We start from the raw sequence: 24,857 nt of genomic DNA, 5'->3' as shown, positions 1-24,857 counted from the left end.
CTAAAGACTTGACCATTCTCTTTATATTTAGTGAGTGAATTTTACCAAGACTAATAATTCAGTTTGATAGTTTGGATTGATTGAAATAAACACTAACTGACATTCACTCTAATTTAGGGTCACCAAAGGCTCTTTAATGTAGTGGCTACAGCCAATATAGCGCACTATACTCTGAACAGCACGCATGCGCTCATTGTAATATTGCTGCCTTCACGTCCTCTTTATACGCTCCGACTTCTTACTTTCAAATTGAAAAAATGTCAGCGTGCTCCAACCCAATACCAAAGTAATGCTGTAAGTTGTATTGTTCATATTTATGTAAATGTTGATGGTTACTATACAAAAACTAGATGTTGTGTATTGCTTTGACTGGTGGAACAACAATATATGCAAGGCATGCCTTGATAGATCTTAATGAAACTTTGACTTATAATTAGGCTACATCATACAGTGATTACACTATGTAATGCTAAGGATTTATTGTTTTAGACCTATTTTTCTTGTTCATCATTTTAAAGGGCTATTGTTGATGTCAGTTATGAAAAGGCTGCAATTGGACACAGTTTGCAACTCGGAAATGTGAGTCTCAGATTGGATTAATCAGAATTAAATGAAGATGTGTAGAATTAAAATAGTAAACAAATATACATAAATGATGAATCAAATAAAAAACTGAATGTAAAATAAATGACATTAAGATAAACATAATGGGTTGTCTGGTCAGAAACATAACAGCATTACTTTATACTTTATAGCCTACATTATAAACTTCACACTTATAAATGTCAGGAGTTTTAGAAAATGTCCACTTCTATTATAATTAGATTTCCATATCGTATCATACAGTATTCTAATAGGGTCCTTCAAGCGACTCCATCCGGAAGTTAATATTTCCGACAGCACATCAATGCAGCACGAGTAGCAACACATTCCCAGCGCTGCATCAGAGCCCAGAGTGGGACTGAGATCCAGCCAAACGCACCGGAGCACCGCTGTACCTGGTTAAAGGAGCCGAGGACTGTGACACGCGTCGTTAGAGTCAACGGTTCGGATACGGAGAGGAGAGAGCGCGGTCTCTACTAACCGGAGAAAATAAATAAACGCCATTTAAAAGTGAGTTTGGAAGAACAACTGCAAGGATTTACTAAGTGGACACGAGTGGGACCGTGGCAGCTGGAACATGACATCAATAAAAGGGGATTAAACTGCAGGGATGTTAAGGAAAATGATGAAAGCCATGTCTGCACAGTAAGGAGTGACTTCCGAAGCGGACAGGGATGGCTTGATTTCTCAACCCGGGGAGAGCGGCTCTCATGTTTCTGTTGAAGAGAAAGAAAGTTTGCTGCACTTCACTCGGATACAAGTCTACTTTGTGAGAGACACCGCTGCTGTGACTTGTTTCTCATCCCAGTAGCAGAGCCCGCCAGTTTTTTTTTTTTTTGGGGCGCCGGGCTCCTAACTGTTCATAATGTCCAAACCCGCTTTAAAGAAAAACCACTGGACTTCCAGAGTGAACGAGAGCTCCGTGTGTAAAGATGCCCGCGGTGACCTGAACGTGCCACTGAACGGCGGCGCTGAGAACGGAGAGTTTGCCTACATCGGGCAAGTGAATGAGGATGTCGTGGTTTTCAAAAGTGGGAAATTAACTGAAGGGGACCTGCTGCTGGAGGTGGAGAACCTCTCGATTTCAGGATTACCCTTGTACGACGTGCAGACAGTCATAAAGAACTGCAAAGGTCCCGTCAGGTTGAAAACTGTCAGGCAAGGTAAGGATTGCAAGAGGCGGCGCCAAACTCCCTTTAAACTTTGCTCTATTAATGTTGCACAGTTGTGTTAAAACAATAAGAAAGGTCGAAAATATTGCTTTAACACTTTTTTTTCGAAACAGAAAGAAGCACTCTTCAATTCGGCACACATGTGATGTACAAATTAAGCTGAAAAGTTTGTTTAAATATAAAGTTATATTGGCTTTGCCTCCAGGGAGGAGTTCTGTGGGTTATTCTGATGTAGGCTAAGTTAGGTCATGTGTTGAAATAAGTTCTGCCAGAAGAAATACACCAATTCAAACACGACACTAAGTCGTGAAATTGTACACCTGTCGATGAGTGAGGCCATGTTAAATTGACGGATTTTTGAATGAAGTTTGGCGCGTACTTCTAGAGAAAATGCCACCTGTCGGGTTCTGGGAGTGGAAACATCATAGGCTCACACATTTTGTTTATTCGGCCTTTTTTTGTTCTGTGTTCTCCTCACCCACCACATGGAATGTCTCAAAATGAATGAAGCCATCACCTTTCACAGAAAGCTGAACCTGGTTGTTCAACACCTGAAATCTTCATTTAAACACAGGTGTCACTCATCCCATTATTCAATAGAGTCAGCTTTATTTAAGTAGTTTAGCAGGGATAGCAGGTTTTTCTGTAAGAATACCATACCATAGGGGATTATATGTAACAGCAGATGAGAAGGTGAGTAAGGCAGACTCATTAAACAGAATAAAGAAGCTATCTGGTTCTGACTTTGCACATAATAAGCAAAGTCTGACTTGTCATGTGTTCAGCTGTGTTTGTTGGATCTGTCGACTCCTCACACAGACTAGACTGGCAACATTTTTCTAGCACCAAACAGGAACGGTAACATCAGGCCAGTGTTATTGGTCTGGCTAGTTCATGGTCAGCTTGACTCAGCAGGGCTGGGCAGTTTGACACTGAGCCACTCTGACAGGCTCCCAGCGTGGCAAAGCAGACTGCTGAAGGGATGCTTGGAGCCAGCCCGGGCCACACTAACTTCCTGTAGAGACAGACAATAGAGCAACGGCTCTTCAAGGACAATTTCACATATTTATAACCTGTTAATGCTGGCAGCGGTGTTAGCTGGGCCTGTACAGAGGTAGTACCAGGTTTTTTTTTTTAAAGGTGCCACATGTAGACTTTAACACCAGTAAAGTAGTATTGTATGGATATAACATCAAGACTATAAAGGTGGGCACCTTCTACCTGCATATCACATTCTGTACCACTGCATCAAGTTTGGCAGAGGAAGAAATCAAATTGGCACCAAAGTGAAAGAACACACTAGTCTTCCAGTGAATAAGGGGTGGATCTTTCATAATTTCTGAACAAAAGCACACAGTGAAAAGCTTATGTAAAAAAAACACAACTTAATCATCATAAAGTGAATTAGAATACCCTCTTGGGGACGGTGGAACAACGCGGCTAATGGAAATCGTGGCCCAGCACAGACAACACCAGAGGCCACTGCCGTCTCGACCTTGGTTTAATGTGTTTACAGCAGTGCTGAGCAGCTGTACACTCTAAAGTGCAGGTTTTCATTCAAAACAAACATTACAGTGGCAGATATCACTGATTAGATCCTCCTCTCATATTTAATGACTAGTCAAATCACTTTGTTTGGAATAAAACCTTCAGATTATTGGTCTAAAAATGGTAAATTCCTCTGGAAAAAGTTCTTCATATGGTACCTGAATGCAACACCTACACAGGTGTTTTCACTTATAGACTGATTAAGCTCTGTTCTGAATTTGGGTGGAGCTATACTGGAAATTAAGTGACGTCACTAAAGTCAATAGACTTATATTAACCACAAACAGTCTGACTTTTCATGGCAGGAAATACACAGGTGTAATTACTATCATAAATAACACTTGGCTCTATTCCAATAAGCTGTGACAGTGAAACCAAACTAGCCAAATGGAATTCAGTGTTAAAAAACAATTAAAGTAGAAGTTGTCCTGGCCAGACAAGTGTAATGAAAAATCAATCTCACACAGTCCTGAGAAGATGATTACATTGAATGTTCACCTTATCTGTAGTTTTGTTCATGCTCAGGCACTTAAAAGGAGTATACTGTAGTTTCAGGGTGATTCAGTATTGTTGCAGGTGCTGGAACCCATTCAGTAACTAGGGCCTGACCGATACTGGATTTTTAGGGCCGATACTGATACTGATATTAGGGAGTTAAAAAAATTCCAATATCGATATATCAGATAATCTTATATATATAGAATATGTACATAAAAAAGGACATTTTTGCAATGTGGTTATCAAACACTTGTGACAGATATATGTAATGGAGGCATGATATTTCACAGTTTAACTATATTTCATGTATGAAATGACTGAGATACTAAACTTTACTGGGAATGTAATCCTTAAAGAACTATAAATAATGAACACATACACCAAGATAACACATGTACGCATTAAACTTGAACTGAGAAAAAGGATACATATACATAAAATGCTGCCTATATAACTTTAAAAAAAAACAAAACGGTGAATATCAGACAACATATATACCCATACTGATACATCTGATAGGCCAATATCGGCTGATAATATCGGTTAACCAGTATATCGGTCTGGCTCTATCCGTAACTGCATGTGTAGTGTATTTTGATATACTGTAGGGAAAACAGCAGTAAACAAATCACAGTAGTGGACATCTTTTTAAACTGTTTTCCTGCAGTGAAGTATTACTGTGCATGTTTTCTGTATTGAGGAAGATGTAAACAGGAAAGCGTCTGGTTATTTTATTCAGCATCTTGTAAACTTTGATTAAAAAAAAAAATTAAATAAAAAAAAATCTGGCGCTTATAAAATCAGCCAGTGTTGACTGTTCACCCCCACCCACCCCATCCTCTACACTTTGTAATGACTTTTGGAAAATAGGATGAAACTCACTTCTCACTCTGAGCCAATCACAAGTCTCCCAGCCCCCCCCCCCCCCCGCCCTTTTCTTCCAGGACCCATCTGGGGGATGTTGGGTGTCACCACCGTACAACGTCACATGATCAGATTCCATTTCACGTTTTTAATAATTCACGCTGTCTGGGAATTTCCCGCCCTAATCAGCCTTAATTGGGAAAATATGCTTGGCAACAAGGGCCATCTGTAAAAATCAGACTGACCTAATTTTACTCAGAACTTGTGCCATTTTCTCACTTTAATCAAGGGAGATGTTGAGGAGGGGTGCTGCTGCAGTGTCTTGGCTCGCTGGTATTCAGGAAGCTTATACTGCTGCTGTCGACTGCCGGAAGTATGGAGAGATGTGTTGTGTTAAAGCTGGGGCTTCAGCACTCTATCCAGACCACACACACACACACACATATTTGTATAGAGGCAAATTTTCTAGTTTGAGCTGATAAGAGACTGTAATTTTTGCTTGGGGTATCAGTATAAAAAGAACAAAACACACACACATACACACATAAAGTATACACATCCATAGCACTGCCACTCGAGAATTCCACTTCACTGCGTATTGATCAGGCAAACAGCTGTGGGAAAATAACAGGATTATGTCATTAAGCACTGTTGCATCCAAACACAGACATGCACTCTCACACTTCTCACCGCTTTAAACAAGCAGCCTATGACCCCCGTCCTTGTGCAGTTTAATGGTTAACACTCGTAAACAGACGGGGATACGATACGATGACAAAGACCGGCACAATTTCACATTGTGATAAGGTTCGTCAATCTGATAAACCTCCGGAAACTTCTTTCGGTGGATAATCTTCATAAGAAGATGACCTACTGCCACACATATGGAAAACAATCACCGGCTAACGCTGCGGATAACACACGCAAACACATGCTTGTGCAAACACACTATCACAACACAGAGGTTTCAGATTGAGAGCAGATTAGTGTCATGCTCTCGCCGGTGTCAGCGCACATGTCGAGTGTGTTAGTAATCAGGGATATTTCTATGATCACTCCTGCTTGTGTGTGTGTGTGTGTGTGTGTGTGTGTGTGTGTGTGTGTGTGTGTGTGTGTGTGTGTGTGTGTGTGTGTGTGTGTGTGTGTGTGTGTGTGTGTGTGTGTGTGTGTGTGTGTGTGTGTGTGTGTGTGTGTGTGTGTGTTATATTTTCACGTGGACAGAATAGTTAAAATCCTCCCAAAGTGAAAACATATGACTCCTCACCTTTATGAGGGACTATTAAGGTTTAAGATTAATATTAGAATAGTTTTAGAATGGAGTTTATGGTAAGGTTTAGGTGAGATTAGGGGTAGCAGATGAAGTCTTTTACAAGCATTGTAAAAACGCCTGTATGCATGCATGAGCGTGTGTTTCGGACATGAAAAATGACACAGTGGCCCAGAGTTCATGGTTTTCCCCTGGAGGTATGATGTGTGTGTGTGTGTATGGGTTGCCTTAGTCAACAGGATTTGCTGCATGTGACCACACTCTCTCTTTCTCTCTCTCTCCCACACACACACACACACACACACACACACACACACACACACACACACACACACACACACACACACACACACACACACACACACTAGAATATGAATCTTTTTCACATAAAGCCAACCGCCGTTTTCCCAGACCAATCAGGAATCGAGGGGCTGCAGCTTTGAACGAACGTATTTCTTTCCGTGCTGCATTATATTACGGAGCCGTTGTGATGAATGATGCCTCGCTAGCTATAAATTTCTGGAAGCAGAAAATGTTCTCCCTTTCATATGCTGACGCGAGCTGCTAACTAGGGCCCTCCTGCTCAAATTTACAACAGTGCATCGCTGCATTGACTCCAGGCTCTGTGTGTGCGTACGTGCACGTCGACTGTGCGAGTGTCTCTGGCAGGGTTTGCATATGGAAGTGTTTATTTCCTTTCTCTCAGCAGGAAGTTGGACACCCCTCCTTTTCTGCCCCAACCATTCTTCCACCTTTGTATTCTCTGACAGCGGTGGAACGACTTCACTTCCTTCAGGAAAGATCTGTGGCTTCGATTTCAGGGCGTGTGTTTGTATGTACGCGAGTGAACAAGAGCCAGAAAGAGGGAAAGATAGAAGTCCCATATGGAGAGTATAAGCATCCTGCCTGCTCTGAGCTTGTGTTTATGTGTGTCGGTGCCCAGCTTAAGCTCTGGTGGGACACTCAGTTAGGAACTAAATAGACCATTAAATGATGTCTCACTAATGCAGAGCTTGTTGTAATCCCACTAAAGAGACACATATGCACACGTGCGCCGTCTTTTCTCTTGTTTTATAGAAGAATCGCTTTTTATTTTCCCCAATTAGCTCGAGTGTAGGCCGTCGTAATGAGTGTGAATGGGAATTGGTCACACTTGGCACTTGCAGTTACACACTCTGTCAGAGGAGGAGAAAGGACAACTAATTTACGATAGTGAGGTTAGTAGGGCGGGGGAGGCGGCGAGGCCTTTCCTTTGAACACTGCTCCGATGCGGTCTCCTCAAATTGTATACAGTTACAGCACACACACAGAAGACGAGTATATGTTCTGAAGTTTTCGACACGGTTGACAAGAGTTCTTAAAAAAGAGTCCTGAACACCAGGGAACGTCTTAACGACTTAAGACAGACAGTTCGATTACGAATTACTGTTTTCCTGAGTAACTTTTTTTTATAATGTTCTGCACTGGAAAGAAAAAGCTTCTGTGTGGTTTTCTGACGCAGCTGTTGCTATTATAGCTGTTGTAGATATTTAACCAAAGATGTGGGACATAGAGATCATTGACATTTTCCCCCCGGAGACCCTTTCAGTCTAACTCTGAACCAGTTCTAAGTAAATCTGTCATCACTCTCTTTCCTCGGCGGTCACTTCATGAGGATTTGTAGCATAGAGTGATTTAACCACGCTTTGCTTTTTTTCCCCATCTGTCAAACCATGAAATGATGAGTTCCCCACGGGCATCAGAACACACAGGAAAATTAAAGCTGTAAGCCTTAATATCAGAGAGCCTGTGGTTCAATAACTAAAGTAACTGTTAACCTAGCCAAAGTGTAAGAGGAGTTGACAAATCTACTCAAAAGGCCTTCACTTATTCCCACACTGTCAGTCAAACTAGCTTGTTAGCATAATCTCCCAGCTCGGAAGGTAAGGTGGCGCTCAGTGATAGCATAATTAGCCTCCAACCTCAGAACAGTTGAATATCTTAATAAAATACTTTTAAAATGAAGCATTACACCTTAAAAAAGGCATGTTGTTTCATTCACTTCAGTTTTATAATGCTATGACTTTTAAAAAAAAAGGTATAGTATGCTACACCTGTCATTCAGCAGAAAATAGTCTTTAGCAATGCTAGCGACTTTGTTGGGCTGCATTTAGGCACAACTTTGAGCTAAACGCTAACTCTAGCATGGCACCACGTGCTGATGTGCCAATATTTAGCTGCAGGAATAATGTTTGCTATCTTAGTTTAGCATATTAGCATGTTATAATTAGCCCTAGACACAAAATATAGCTACGGATGAAGAAGACGTAATTAGTTTAGTGGATATTAGATAAACATTTAGTCAAATTGGAATTTTAGCTTGATGTTTGTGCTCGGTGAAAAGGTAAGGGAACACCCAAGTGACTGAAATTCATCCAGAGGGTGACATGAATGTGAGTACCATATTTCATGGCAATTATCCAATTGCTGTTAAGATATTTCAGTCTGGACCAAAGTGGTTGACCGACCAAACAATAGACCCCAAAGCTATGCCACAACAATGGCTTAAAGTGACTTGCAGTACCAGGTCAACCTTTTAAACAATAAGTGTTGTAAATGTCAGTAGCTGAGCTGTGAACTGTTGTACCAAGACCTCGACTTGCTGTCACATCAGAAGTAGCTGACACCTCACAGCGGCTCTGCCAGCCTTCACTGTGCGCAGAGTCTTAACAATGTTTGAGCGTAGGCAGTTCTGTGTTTTTTTGTTCCGTGTTAAGTCAGAAATGGGATCATGTGCACGCTTGCAGATAGTGGTGGTGTGTGTGCATGTATGTGTACCCATTTTGTGCGCCAGACAGGCTGACGTGGCCAAGTCTCTCTGTCAGCTCTGCTGCTGTTAAACTGGGATGAGACGCGGTTATGCCTCCAGCGGGCATGACTAGGATGCAAAATGATGGGTATTGGAAGTGGCTGTGGGCATTATTAATATGGCAGAGACTAGACCCAGTTGCAAGTGGTTGTGCCCAAGAAAAATGCAGCTAGTCTCTTAAAAAGTTGAAGACTTTTTTCCTAAATTCAGCAGGGACTTCTGCACAAGGAAACATACATTTTTAATTCTGTTTCTGTCTGTATTTTTCAGCATATGTGACGTATTGAGACACAAAATGGGGGAAAAGACACTTGAAAGCTTGCATTGAGTTAATTTGTCGTCGTTAAAAGCGAATCATCAGCTTGTTATCTGCTTAGTTGTGTTCACACCCAGAAAATCTATACTTTATTTCTCAGGCTCATGCAGATATAAAGGCCTTTTTTCTTTCTCTTTTTTTTTTTACCCCCAGTCTGCTCCCTTCTCTTCTTTACCTTTTTAATAACATTCTGGTTAAGGCCTTCGGGCTCTGTTTACACAAATCCCATTAATGTAAAGTCTTTGGGAAGCTTACTCACGCACATTCATGTGCACACGCAGACAAAACAAGGGAGCATCCACAGGTTTAGAGAACAGTCTAGCCCTGATTAAGAGGATTTAGAAACAAGTCTGTCTGTTTGTCAGCGGCAGTGAGCACACAACACACCGCTGCACGCACACACGCACACACACACACAAGCCCAAGCCCAAGCCCAAGCCCAAGCTCCAAGGGTCCTCCTGCAGTGGCAATTATGCGGCACACACAATGCCTTTGCTGAGCCACACTCCTCCTCCTCCTCCTCTCCCATCTTTTCTCGCTTTATTCATCTTGTCTGCTGTCTTTATCTCTCCCCTCGAAAGTCTTCATCTGTTCTCTCCACACACACATTGTGTGTCACAATTTGGGAATTGTGACGGCTCTTATTAAGAGGCAGCGTCCCCCACCCACCCACCGTGTCCTTTTCCTGCCTGAGTCTCCTGATAAAAAAAGAATTGTCCAACAGGTCACTTCACAGCCATTATGGATGACAATGTGTGGCCAAGTGCTGGAGACAGCTTCATGTGGGTGGCAGCGAAGGCAGAGCGTGGTGGCTTATGGGTAAAATAAATTAGCTGAGGAAGATTTGAAGCAAAGGAGGACAGACTGGTAACATGTGTTACCATTTGTGGTTAGGAAATGAGGTATCTGCTGAAGCGTCGGCGTTCCTTTTCCGGAAGTATTACGCTAATTATGCAGTGATTCAGGCACTTATACTCCTCGGGAGAGAAAAACTACCTTGTGAAAACTTTGCGAATAGTAAAAAGTATTCCTGCGTGTATGGCGAGCATACAGTTTAAAAAAAAAAAGAAGCAGCCTGCAGGTTCGCCTCCATCTGGAAATATCAGCCTGTGTGACGGTGACTAGCAGCGAAACAGCCTTGATTGAGAAAGCATGTGTGTCCTGCGGTTAAGCTGGAAGCCTTCAGGACACCAAATGGCTGTGGTAATCTCTTATGATGGCAGGGGAGATATGGTTGTGTCATCAACTTCGCAGGTGGCCTCCCAGCTCTGATGGATGCTCAGTAATAACTGGTTAGGAGTTAAGGGCCAAGCAACACTGTGTGTAACGGCTATCACAACTGTTTGACATACCCGTGTTGGAGCGCCGGGCTCTGCGCTACGACAACACATCAGCTGTTCTTGATGACTGCGCTTAAGCTGGGCATGACTCAATCACCACAGATCCTGTACTGTACTGCTCTCAGTATTAATCACAGTAGTTTCATACCTCCTCAGCTTAGTGGTACATACCCTAAATGATTCAGTTCATGCAGCGGATTCTTTACCTTTTGGTGTGGCTGTGGCTCAGGAGGTAGAGCGGGTTGTCCACTAATCAAAAGGTCAGCAGTTTGATCCCGAAGTTTCCTTAGGCAAGATAATTAACCTCCAAATTGCTCCCGATGGTTGCACCAGACCTTGCATAGTAGTGTGCCGCCATCAGTGTGTGTGTGTGTGAGTGTGTGCATGTGTGGCCGTTTACCATTTGGTATGCTACGCAAAACACGACTCCAGGCTTTATCTGATTGTGCTGAAGGGGAACTTGAGAAGGTAAAGTGCTTTATTGACCAAAAAAAAAAAGTGAACTAAGTGCCAAAGTGGGAGGAGAATGGTTGGAGAATGTTTAGCATTGTCAAATGTGTTTCATAGCCAGTGCTTTCTGAATACAATTGTCCCTATTCTGTATAGTTTCAGTTCAGCTCTGTGTGACAGTGAAAACTTTTGGCTGTTGAACGTTAGAACTCGTAGACTGTACCAGTGGACATGTCTGAACCGCTCAAAGAGTCGAGGTGAAAGAAGCATGCAGAGGTGGTTCAGACCTGAGCATTTAGTCTCCAGCATTTAAAAAAACAAAGCCCCCAATTTTGATAAATTTCAACTGATCTATGTATAATTCTCTAACGTCTCTGTAATTTGAATGTAGTTTAAGTTCCTTGTGCACACGTGGTCTTGCTTTGTATCAGCGTCTGTGGGCAAAACACTGAAGATGTGGGCAGACCATAATATTTTATCATCACCTTCTTAATGACTTTTAATGTGGGCAAAGGCTAACTGAAAATGGTTTTGACCTGTGCTCATAGTAACAGGGATATTGGCACACAGCACAATATAATGTGCTAGAAAATGGTAAAATAATACAATAACACAATAACAGTTTTGTCTGACCCAGTTTCTCCATTGGATGCACACAACTGTAAAGCCACAGTCAGGCTCACACTGCCTCAGTAGCAGCAGGCACCATGATAGGACAAAGTTACTCTGTCCCGCTGTGTGTGTTTATGTGTGTGATAGTAGAACATAAAGGTCACTATGGATATGAGCACCTAAAGGTCAGAACACATACAAAAACTATAATAGAGATGCTTTGTCCTCATTTTTCACATGGCGGCATATACTCAATTACTGTACAGGCTTCATTAAACTGGCACAGTGAGTAAAATGTTACAGCTTACTGATAGAATCTTAATTAGACAAGCAGACACTAATTAGCAAAGACAGGGAGAGGATTGAGTCTTAATTAAGAGGTCACTGGTGTCCATCTTCTGTCTCCACTGCTGGCATCAGTCGCAGATGTTAAGGCTCTTGAAGCGATGTTTACACTCCAACTGCCACACTTTCCATAGCACACACCCAAACCATCATCTAACTTCATATGTTATCATTTTAACATTTTAACAGGCAAAGGTTACAGCTGTGATGCTTGAAAGATACTTGCTCAGCTTTAGAATCATTTTAACATGCCAGCTGATGGTTTGTTCAGTTTCTGTGACATAAATCATTGAGTTATTATAAGACTTGCATTTTTATGAATGCAAGTAAATGTGCTTGACAATGGTTAATGTTTTTTCTTGGTCAGTATTACAGCATTTTCATTCTAAATTTTCAACACCTTGACTTCACATTTTCACACAATGATAATTATCCTCTTCTTGAAGTTGAAGGCTGCGTGTACCTTCACCATGACTCTTTTATTACCCTCGTGTCAGGCTCCTGTGTCAATTTGATATCACATACAATTTGCTCCCTCCAACAGCAGCACTTGTTGTATGAGATTCGGCACAGTTTTCAGATGAACACTGTTTTAGTGCATTTGCTTCAATAACTGAAGAACTTGTAGTACTGTAAAACATACCAGCCTCTCTTGAGCATCTCTTTATGCCTTGGAGCTGTAAGAAATATGAAGACAAAGAGTGTAACAAATGTTACTCAATGACTGTAATATTTCAGTAGGGATTTTTAGTTTTGTTGAGGTATCCCCTTTAAATGTATTTTTAGATTGATATTTGTACTTTTACCCTTCCTGGGAAAAGTACTTCTTGTTTCTTACCTTCTCTGATGTACATGCATCCTTATGCTAAAAAATACTGAGCAGAGCCAGACCGATATATCGGTCAGCCGATATTATAGGTTGATATTGGCCTATCACAGATATATCTGTAATGGCATGTTGTCCGATATTTCTTTTAAGTTATAAAGGCAGTGTTTTATGTGAATTTGATCCTTTTTTAATTCAAGTTTAATATATAAATTTTTGTTGTTGTTTGTTTTATCATTTATAGGAATCTATAATGATTTAATTCCCAGTGAAGATTACAGTTTCAGTGCACTGTGTTTATAGTTAAACTGTAAAATATCATGCCTGCATTACATATCTTTATCACAGGGGTTTGATAACCATATCCCAAAAAATGTACGTTTTATATACATATTCTGTATATTTAAGATTATCGGCCGATATAGCTATCAGAAAGGTATTGGCCCCAAAAATCCAGTATCGGTCAGGTCCTATAACTGAGTCAAATTGCATTCCTAGGCTGCAGTGAATAAAATGCTATGAGACAGAGGATCTTTGTTTTATAGTCTAATTGTAATAAGCAGACAATGCATTTCTCACATAAAAGTTATCAACAATGTCTGAACTGAGCCAGTCCAGCCTTTGTAGTTGTAAAACAAATTAAAATGCTAACCACTAAAATGCAAATGTCCTTTTTTACATTACATAACACATGCCTGTGCTGTATAAAGAAGCTACACTACTAAGCTACAGGTCTCTCAGACAGTAATGAATGACAGTAACACAAGCATGGATAAAGGTCTCCTGGACACCATGACGAGCCTGATCTGATACCCATATGGAGACGGTGTCATACAGGAGCATTATGACTTGACACAGACACTCCTGGGCTTGTCATCATGCCTGTATTTTCACTTTGTCAGCAGCAAACTGACCAGCTGTAGCAGGTCCTGATGGAGGGTTTTTGAAGCTGAGGTCAAACCACCACACATAGCATCCAGCTGATGTTATTTGCAAGGTTTTTTTTTTTAATGTGGGCATCATGTTAGAAGGATTGTGTGGGCTGAATTCCAGTTCAGTAATGCCCCACGACAATCACTGAAGCTTTAGAGACACACACACACACACACACACACACACACACACACACACACACACACACACACACACACACACACACACACACACACACACACACACACACACACACACGGAGACAGACATACACTCTGATGTAAAGTTAAATATCCATGCCCTCAGGATAGACATGTAAACTTAATAGATGCAGATATTTTTTCTTACATTTGCATGCAGGGATATTGTCCTGCTCTCTGACTCACACACACACACGCAGACACACACATGCGCACAACACAGTTTCCCTGCACTCTGCACTGCTTGCTCTCAGGAATGCTCTGTTTACATAGCTGGGACTGGCCCACATCAGTATTTTAGTCTCTCAGGTGTCTGCTGTGTGTCACTGACAGTTATTTTATAGGCCCTCAGTATAGCAGGCTCTCCTTTCATTTATGGGAGGACACGGCTGCTTAAAGACACAAGAGACGCTTAGCACTATGACTGAACCATACTTCAGAATTAATGTCATTTATTTATATAGGAAATCTTTTAGAAAAGTTTCAGGCTCTGTTGAAAAATGTTTTCTCGTTGAATTTCTTTAGTCGCTTGTCTGAAAATATCTCCACAGTGACAAATACACATCCTCAGCATACACACACTGACTTTCCCACTTTCCCCAAACCCTGTACTTTCCTACCCAGCATCATTTGTCAGCGGGTGGAGATAAGATGGCCCGGTCTATACAACAGCGACTCGTATTCCTGCAGATAACCTATCATGCTCGGGAATGAGGGCCACACTGATTTGTCGCACAGAATTAATCGGAAACGAATCTCCATAACCAAGCTCTCCATTGTAAAAGCAACATTAACACACTCTTTATTATATTATCTCTCTCTATCTTCTTCTATCCCTCCACTCCCTCCCTCCTCCACAATTTTTTTGACATTCCCACTCGATGCACCTTGCTATGAAATGACAGCTCCCGTACCGGTGATGTATTGCACCAATCTGTTTAACACACAGAGAAATCACCTATGTTCTTAAAAACTCATTGATGCAAATAGGCAGAAGATTGCCGGCGAACACAGACGTCCCTCCTATGTCCTCGAGCTCCACCGGGCTCCAAGAGCTCATAAATTAGACAAGGAATCTAATTTCCCTGTGGGGCTCTTACAGGCTCCGAGTGCTCGCAAGACACACTGTTTCTTTTCAGGGGCGGCTGATTTCTATTCTTCTTGATGTAAATGGGCCCGATAAGGGGACACTTGGAAGTGGATTGTGGCCTAGTTGCTCCGCTGAGTCACCGTGGACAAGCGGTACTCGCTTTCTGTCACACTGACTCTTTGTTTTTTTTAGCGAGCGCGCATGACGGGGGCCCGTTCCCAGTCGTCTCCTCACAACTCGGAGAGACTGTTTTCGCAAGAGTTTATTAAAAGCGTCCAATTGTGTTGGTGTCAAGACTCTTGAGGGTCAGTGAAAGCACCACACACACACACACACATGCACACACACACTTTTGAACAATGTTATCACAGAAACACAGCTGGAAAACTGGAGCGGGAACGACGGTGATAAGCAGTCATTTTCAGCTTTGTCATGTGTTACCGAGCCCTGCTCTCCTTTTTGTGAAGGGAATTTTTTTTTTTCTTCTGTTGTTGTTGTTCAGCCTTCTTTTAGTTCCATTCTCCCTATCTCTGACTCCCTACTCTTAATTCCTGTGTGTCACTTCCTCAAATCTCTGTGTTGCCTTTTGTCCACAGCGCTCTTTGTTCTGGTCTGAACTGAGAGATGCCGTTTCCTGCTTCTGTAGGGTAGGGATTTTGACGTGATCTCGAGAACAGGCAGAGCGGTCTGACAAGTGTCCGTTGCAGTGGGTGGGTGGGAGGCGGGGTGGTGTTTCATTCTCAGCGTTCAAATACAAACCAACCAATCAGGTGCGTGTTGATAAAGTGACTGATAGCATGTTAAACAGTGACTGCATATCACTGGGTCATCAACAGGAAACAGAAACCAGCCTCCTGACCTCAGTTTGTTAGTTTGAATGGTGCAAATCATATTTGTTTGCTTTATTATTCATGCTCACCCTTTTTAATCATTAAAGCACAGTGAGTCTCATCTGACTTATCTCTTCAGAACATTTAAAGGCACAGGTACCTTCATTTACTACATATGAGGAAAGATTGATTACACCCTGCACAGATTCATTAGATTATGATAAGTTATGAAAAACAAGCCATAAACCAGTACAGCACAGGTGATGATATACAGTCACATGTCAGATGCAGAACACACTGCTGAGCTCCTGTGTTTCTGCTTTAACAGAGTGAAATGAGTCTAACCTGCAAGACTCTAAATCTTCTGTCTAACGCTGATATCCCCCCCCCCAATAAAGCATGAATAGCAGCAGAGTAACGCCACCAGCCAGAGACGACAATCTTTTTATTTACATTTACATAACTTTCCTTGAACAATCTGAGCTCCAACATTTTCCATTAGGTCTTCTAAATGATGTAAGACAAATAGGAGCCTGTAAAAAAGACTCCACCCATGCTGACTGCGAGTCGTTGTGTTTATTGGCTCCGTGAGGCCCCGGCCGGTTCTTTGTCCTTTTGGGTAGGAATGGTTGGAATCCTATACAGCCTGTCGGGGCTGTTTCTCTGTTTATCATCGCAACGTCTCTGCTTTGCTGTCAGTTAGCAGCTCAGGAACATGCCATGCGGACATTCCTCATGAGTCGATGCGAGTTGTCTCAAAACTGAATTGTTAGAGCCATCGGAGCGCAAAAACAGCTTTTTCTCAATTTGTGAGATGCTGGTGACACAATGGGTTTATTATTTAATAGGGATGCAATTCATAAGCAATTACTAAACAAATGATAATTGATTAATCACCTGTAGAAAGCAGCTATGTAATCAAATTGCCGTCTCTGCTTTGATGTGTGTTGTTACCATAGCAAAGCCAGTCAGACAGGTTGGGGTGAAACTGCAGCATACCTCTGCACCTGTCAGCAGTGGGCGGACTCATTGGGGCGGGAGAAAGATCAGAGATTACAGGCCGCCGTGTCTCCTGGAAACGTGACCACGCCTGCATACGTCTCTGATTTTACTGCGCCCTCGCTTCCTCCCTGGTACATGCAAATTCCTCCCCCGGGGCCAGTCAGACCTCTCTTTACACTAAACATGTGAATCATCTATGACCCAGTTTAAAGTGTCGGACTCAGATCACTGTGCGGGCGGCACTTAAGATATTGATCATGTGCTTTTCCACAGTTTGGTCCGACGCGCCTCCACCCTGGTTTAAATACCACACTGGAGCGCTTTCTGTCCCTTCCACTCGTATCCCCTCCCGTTCATCTGGAGAGTGTAAACATGACGTCCGAGGTGATTGGTGTCAGGTGACCTTTCGGTTGCTGCGGCAACGGGGTCCTAAATCCCAAGGCGCCGGTCATCTCCCAGGGGCTTGGCTGATTACTAAATAAAATCTTCCCGGACACACACTCACACACCAACACACACACACACACACACACACACATACACACACACACAGACTTGGAGAGCGGTAGATAAACATTGGTGGGGAGAGGAGAAGCTCTTAGTCTCATGATGTTGCAGGCAGATAACTTTGTTTAGCTGTCTGAGTACAGACAGACCACATTCCTGCCGTCTCTCTCCGCACAGGCAGCGAGGTACAACAGCTTTGCTTTCCACTTCTTCGGTGGCCAGTGTTTGCCACAAACAGTAGCGCGTCGGGCATAATCTTCATTCTTTTCAAGCTTGGGGACGATTCACAGGATTTTATCCCTGTATTCCTTATGTAATATTTTTAAGACTTCATCTGTAACAGCCCTACACCACCTGCAAGGCTGTCATTGTCCAATAAAAAAAAAAAAAAGTGAATTGTTACTACCAGATGCTTCAACTAAGCAAAGCATGGATATCCACTCGCGGTAGATAGAGCAGAAAACCCCACACACTGATTCATCTGCTCCTGCTGTGTGTGTGTGTGTGTATATGTGTGTGTGTTTCTTGACATGATGTCTGCAGACAGCTGGCTAGCGAGTATTGGCTACATAGCCGCCTCGTCTGAACAATTGTTATTAATTAAGAACTGAACCACTCATTTGGTTTTAGCTGTGTAATTATACATCAATTTTGTGTGATAGGCAGTTATTCTACAAAAGAAAGAAATATAATGAGAAAACTCTATTTCTGGCTCTTTTCATGCATTGATACCAACCAGAAGTTTATTTAAAGATCCTCCACTACTTCATTCAGATACTTTAGAGTAGTAAAAGCCTCCCTCCGCTCCTCTCGGTCGTGAATAGAAATATATAGATTTACCTTAAGCCCGACCCCCCCCCCCCCCCCCCCCCCCCCCTCCTTTGTTCCCCTCCTAGATAAACTATAGACTCCAAGCTTCTTCTAATCTATATCACAGAGGCCAGGCCAAAGAAATTAACATGACAAGCTGTCTGATGATGATTTACTTCACTTATTATTCATGTGGGAATATTTTCATCAAGCGCTGGCAAAGCGGCGCAATTATCCCCGAAGCAACCGCGGCATCATCTGTGAATTTTTTTGATAAAAGATGGAAAAGACAAAGGCGAACGTTACAAAACACTGGGCTGCACACACAGGATGTAAGAGGGCAGGAAAAGACATATGGGGGGCGGGGGGGATAGTATTAATTTTTCCACAGGAAGATTGTTGCTGGGAAGGTAGTTATATTTGAATACACGTTTAAACAAATGATGTCATAGCTTTGCTCTCCATTGTAAAAGAGCGCAGGGGAAAAATGTGATGCTTTGTTCTCTAAGTAGCCAGACTCTTGACCACAGGCCCTGCATGTGTGTGTATATGTGTGTGTGTGTGTGTGTGTATGCTGGCAATTGTACACAGGCATACATGCTTGTGTGTTTGTGTGTGTGTGTGGTCTAAATACAGCTCTTTACTGTTGCCCAAATCATCGTACGCCAAAAGGCACAAACAAGGTCATAAAAGTGACTTTGTTTGGCCGCTCTAAACATAGAGCAGCTCTATATTTTGATACCATTTTCTTTCCACAGGCGTTTGTTTCTTCGTCGGACGTGAGTCAGAAGCGGGTCTTCTATTCAAGCTACTGTTTGCTCACCAAAACGTCAACCCGGGGTAATATTTTTGTCATTAACACATGTGCCTCGGCCACATGTCGCTGATGTCAACTGAGGTTTCTTTTTTATGATCTCTCTACAGATTTAGTCATGTTAGCTACTTTTCCACAGTGCAGAGTGACTTCAGTAAGATGGAATTGTACCCAGCCTGTGTTTAAAGCAGGGGTATTCAGTTAAAATTCACTGAGGTCTAATTTGTGAAAATTTCCTCAAGTGAAGTTCCAGAACATCATAATGTCTGTGTTAGTTTTCAGTACCTTGAAGTAGCATTGTAGTTCCATCAGCATCTGTGTCTCGTTGGTAGATTGTAGACTGTCAAATAAGTACAGTTACAGTTATTAGTATTTACACTCAACTTGTGAATAAGATTAATAGATTTTCTTTTCTTATATCGAATAGAGATGGCATTTCAAAATAAAGTGCAGTACAGAAAGCTTCTTAAATAAAATGCTTAGTTTTAGAACAATAAAAAAACCTTTTTACTTTAAGCTTAACTTCACATCTAATAACTTCATAACAAAACGTCTCAACACATAAGAACTCTTTTCACCGTGTGTATCTCACTGACAGTCGAGTCTCACCACGTGTCCGAATGCACGGATTTGATTGGCTGATTAGTGAGAAGATTGGCTATGCACACTGATCTGTGAGTTTCCGAGGGGCTGCACCACTTTTACCGTAATGGCTTGAGAAGCTCGGACAAAATTTAACAATCCTCAATATTTCATCAGTTAAAGGTCCAGGTCCGGATAGGGTAGTGGTCCGCTTTTTAGTTACCTCTGGTTTAGAGGTTTCAGCACCTAGATGTGCCCCAGTAAATGTGTGGGGGAGGTCTTCCATCCAAACTGTAATCCACACACCTTTTTTTTTTTTTTTTCAGTTTTGCCAGCTAAAAAACACAAACACACACACACACACACACACCAGCCTTGCTAAACATTTCCCATCTGCCTTTGACACTCAGATGAATTAGAGCAGACACAGGAAGAGAGGCTGGATCAGAGTTTTTCTAATTTGTTTGTGTGTGTGCATGCTTGCGTGTGTGTGTGTGGGTGTGTGTGTACCTGCTCATCTGGTCTGTGCCTCTGACTTGTTTCTGCCCTGCTAAGCGCCAGCTGTACAGGAAGATATTTTCAGTGTACCTGGCTGTGGGAGGAACGCTCAGTACCGCAGCCTAGGTCAACCACAGAGCCCCATCACTCTATTTATAGCCCAATGACTGACAGGCAGAGGACAATGTAGGTCTGATTGAGGTGTAGGATGAATGTTTGTGCATTTTCATGTACAATAGAGACAACCCAGTGAATTGTAAAACATTAGTTCCTTCCTTTATAATGTTATATCCTTCGATACAAATGTGACCCCTTGTACCCGAGATGCTTCAGATTCCTTGCTGACAAACAGGTTGAGCTTCAACAGATGGAGGAATGTCATCGTCTGAAATGGATGCACTCTACAGCGTTTGATGGTTTGTTCTCATGACAAAGTCGGCTTCTCCAGATGTTCCAACTGCAAACATCTGTTACCCTCGACAAGACATGCAGATCGCAACCAACAGTATTGGTTGTAGAATCTTATTAATATTGAATTTCTTACCAAGTTTTTAGCCTGCGTTTTCATGCCTGGCTACAGCTATAACATTATAACGCCCTCTTCCACTGTGGGAACATTTAATTTGGCTGTAAGTTCAGTTGCAGTTTCTTAAACATTGTAATAGAATAACAAGCTGACACCCAAGTCTTCTAGCTGTCTCTCTCCTGGAGGTTGGGTCGTGGGAACCAGAGAGGAGATGTAGAGATTGCCTAATTTTGCTCTCATTAACATTATAGCTCACACCCATCTTAACTTAATTTCACCCTTTTTCCATTTCTCTCTCTCGGGATCTCACTTTCTCCTTTACTGATTAAGTGGCTGCGGGATTGTAACATCCAGGAGCGTCGGTGACTTCCAGCAGCTGCGGTTGACTTGACGCGGCCTCACGGAGCCGAATGAGCCCCGAGGAGCTGAGGAGAAGACTTTTTTTTTTTTTCGAACCAAGCAAACCCTTTCCCCCTCCCCTCCCCTCCCTCCCTCCCTCCCATGAGACTCATTCCCGCCGTTCAAACTGAAATCAATCCTCTTCCCTGTCGCTCCGTACCCCTCCTCCTCTCATCTCCCTTATTCAGTCACCTCCTCCTGCCCTCCATCCTTTTCCCCCAAGCCTGTATTGCAAGGAATCCAATTACATCACACGAGGGTAAACCCGGTCTAATGACACCGCTACTCCCTTCTTCAATCCTTTCTTTCTTAATATCATCTCACTCTCATTTTTACTTCTACGTCGTGCCGAGCTTCTTCATTGAAGGTAAATCTCCTCCCTGAAGAACATACCTCTCCCTCAGCATTTAGCGACCCAGGCGTTGACACTCCTGTCCTGGGTCGGTGTCACCTCGTGGCCTCCTCCTCCTCCTCTCCGGGCCCTGGGTGCCTGGCTTTCTTTGCGTTCCCACACTAAACAGCGGGTGTGTTGACACTGTTCTTGTGGCGCCATCACGTTTTTCTGACACACAGCAGGTGAACCATGAATGAGAACAAGGCCAAAGCGAGGCCACGGATGGGCGGATGATAGCAGTGGTGACATTGGGGGAGGAGGGGGATGAGCCAGTTGACAGCACTGTGTTTTTATTGACTGGATTTAGTGGTAAGGAATATTTGCTGGTTTTAAAAAAAGGAATCAAACATTTATACCCTCTATTAGGAGACATCAGATGTCGGCCTGACTTTCACGTTTGTGGACTTTGATAAGAGAAATGTGTTTGAAAATAATCAGCAGAGGTATTAGCAAGTTTCAAGGACCCTGTAGTTGTCAAATTTGTTGACACATTCACAAAAAAGCACCAAAATTGTTGTAATTTGTTTTTATATTTGACAGCGGTAATGTAAGGGTGGGTTGGGTGGTTTATACTCCCTTTTTGTGTCTTTGTGTGTGTGTGTATGTGTGTGTGTGCGCGTGTGTGTGCGTGTATTTGTCAGACATCGTCGGCTGAATCATTAAGCTGTCGGGATCCTCCAACAGAAGGCAACAGATATTACCTCAATTTTTCATGTCAGGAAGAATGGACGTGTCCCACCGGTCCACCTGTCTAATCAGCCCAAAGTGGACTGTGCCAATAATCAGCAGTCACAAATCACTTTCATTTCCTGTTTTTGGGGTGCGGCGTCTTTTATTTGTTGTTGTTGTTGTTGTTATCGTATTATTTTTCTCACAAATTCCAGCATGCCTCTCTGTGCAGCTTGCTGTGTAGGTTGTGGCAGTATGCTAATAAGAGACAGGAGTGGCAGTACAGGGACTGACAGATTGGATTCTCTTTGCTCTGGCTGAGAGATTATGTGTGCATGTGTGCTGTTGATATGTGATTTCACCCACTCAGGTGCGCATAAATTAAAACTGGAAAAATAATTACAGCATATTTCTCAATCCATTTTGAGTTTTTGTTTTTGTCGTTTTCTTACAGTATCTGCCTCATAACGCCAAAAACGTCAAGTAAAGATGATGATAAAAGCAAGTTTTCCCCAATTCTTTGTTTATTGTAGCACGTTTATTATCATAATTATTGTCATTCGTTGTGCTCGGAGCATGCCAGCTGCCTGAAATCCCCTAACAGCTCTCTGTTTAAACGCTGCAGCTGTTTTATAACGCGCGGCATCGCATGCAAGTAAGCTGTGGAGTGGAAAAACATACAGATACACATCAGCCATCAGTTTCAGCAGAGATATCCGTTCTGACAGCAAGCAGAGCTGCTCCGACTTCAAAGAAAAGGTCCTTTAAACCTCGATTACGGCGACATTTTTTGCAGGTGCATAATGACCCTTAAGTGCCACTCCTGACTGACAAAAACTGCATTTGAAATGTTGTTTATGCTGAAGATAACAAGATGCTGTCTAAACCTTTTCAAGCCACAAGTTACAGACAGACAGAAGCTCTTCTTAATGTGGATAAAACATTGTTAATGGAAAGCACGAAAGCTCTACTTTATTAATGCAGAGCTTTTCGCCTATTAAATATCTAAATTGGATTGGCTTCACTCATTTTAATAGAAGATAGATATGCATTGTGCAGCTGTGTGTGGAAACGTACAAAAATGGTGAAATGAGACTTGGCCAGGTACATGACAATAAATGGCCAAAATCTCCCCCAAAAAATTCCCTGACATTGCTGATCTTAAATGTAAACATGGAGTTTTGCTGTCACTTCCTCAGAGTTCAACAGCTGCGTCTAATTTCAGTCCATGTAGAACTTGCATTAGCAGCATAGTGTGTTCTTACTGTCATCACTCACTGTTCTTAGTCCACTGACTGAAAATGCAACAAGCTCATGCACCTTTCCCCCCTCCTCCAACTCAAGAATAAGTAGATGTGGCAGGTTGCAGGAAACTTGGCATAACAACAAACTCAAACTTGAATCACAAAATAACTCTTGGAACGCAGCGAAACAACACAGATTGATGCTATATAGTATGAGAAGAGTGTCTTTGATAAGACTTTTTTCTATAATCCCTTTGTTTGTGTGTGTGTGTGTGTGTGTGTGTGTGTGTGCTTGTGTGTGTGTCTGATGGATATACTCCATGCTCAATCTTGTCAGATGTGGCTGCTCGTCTGTAATAATGATTCCCTCCCACTGCTCAAAGAGGAGTGTAAACACACTCAAACAAACCCTCCTCCTCATCCTTCTCTCCCTCTGCTACTTCATCCATCTCTCTCTTTCAATTCTGCTTTCTGTGGAAGCCTTGAAGTTCTCTTGCTATGCTATACCGTCTTATATCTGACCTGCCTCTTACTGATGGTCTCAAAGTTCCTGTTTTCCTTTAATGTGATCTTCCCTCATTTTGAGTATTATTTAGAAAAGTCAGTAAACTTTGCAGCAGTGTCAGGTCTTCCTCCTCATTTTCTTTCTCTAACCCGCCTCAAAGTGTTTTAATCAAACATACAATTTAAATATATTGTGTCCACATACACAGAGCTATCTGACAAAAAGTACATTATTAATTTAGAAGTGATATTTGATTGTATCGAGCCATGAGATTACTTGGCCATCACTCACTATGCAACCTGACACTCCATCACTCAGATCTGGCAGTCGAGAAACATCTAAAACCGTAAAAATCCTCCAACTTGACGCCAGTTATTGCAAAAGGAATAAACTTGCTTGAAATAGCAGACAGGTAGAAAAATACACTCTTGCCTCATACCTCGACTTTCAGTTCTGTCTCCGTAAGCTCCGAGCTTGGCAGAGCGAACACCGTGACTGGTACAGCCCCTCATAAAGCTCCACATCCCCTTAGGCAGCATGCTAATGTAAACGCTGTGCTCTGCTGCCCCTGTTTTAATCACAACCATATGCCTTGCATTCCTCCCCCCCTCGAGACCCGGACCCCGGTCCTGCCTACAGTCAGCCTGTAATATGACAGCCACTCTGCTAGTGAACTTGTTGATTTGCTCGGCTGAAACAACTCTTATCAACAGAGCGCCTTTTAAATATTATATTTCAGTCTAGTTCATATCACACCTGAGGAGGCAGGAGGCCTGAATGGAAAGCTGCAGGAAAGCGGATGAATAATGCACTCTGCTACCTCTTATTACAGCCATGGTGCCCTCGAGCAAGACATTAAACCCCGTCTCCTTAGATGGAACTTGGTGACCAACAGGAAGAGACAAATGAGCAGATTTTTTTGTTGTCAATATCTAACTTTTTGGACTTAATATTAATAAATGTTAATTAAGAAAATTCATAATGCATGTTTGGAGTGCTGTTTGTAAAGAATCAGGTACTGCAATGCTCACAAAAAGTCAAGTAAATATAGAATTTCTCAATATTACAACTATTATCTCGCCTTATAACATGGCTGACGCAGTTGTGTTTTTGAGCTAAATGCTAATGTGAGCATGCTAATATAACCCAAGTAACATACTAACTG

General features: G+C 42.3%; 1 protein-coding gene across 5 annotated transcripts in view; it reads left to right on the top strand.

The window, feature by feature from the left end:
- Positions 1–977: 977 nt before the first annotated feature.
- Positions 978–24,857, top strand: part of magi1b (membrane associated guanylate kinase, WW and PDZ domain containing 1b) — a 148,142-nt gene continuing 124,262 nt past the window's right edge. For all 5 annotated transcript variants that reach the window (XM_062444145.1, XM_062444135.1, XM_062444128.1 and 2 more), the window contains exon 1: positions 978–1,766. In XM_062444145.1, coding sequence (XP_062300129.1) covers positions 1,469–1,766 — 298 coding nt within the window. In that variant the 5' untranslated portion in view covers positions 978–1,468. The remainder of the gene's footprint in view (positions 1,767–24,857) is intronic.

The sequence above is a fragment of the Scomber scombrus genome, chromosome 3 (genome assembly GCF_963691925.1).
Source record: "Scomber scombrus chromosome 3, fScoSco1.1, whole genome shotgun sequence".
NCBI lineage: Eukaryota > Metazoa > Chordata > Actinopteri > Scombriformes > Scombridae > Scomber > Scomber scombrus.
Note: the sequence above shows the minus strand (reverse complement) of the source record. Positions and strands in the feature narration are given on the sequence as shown.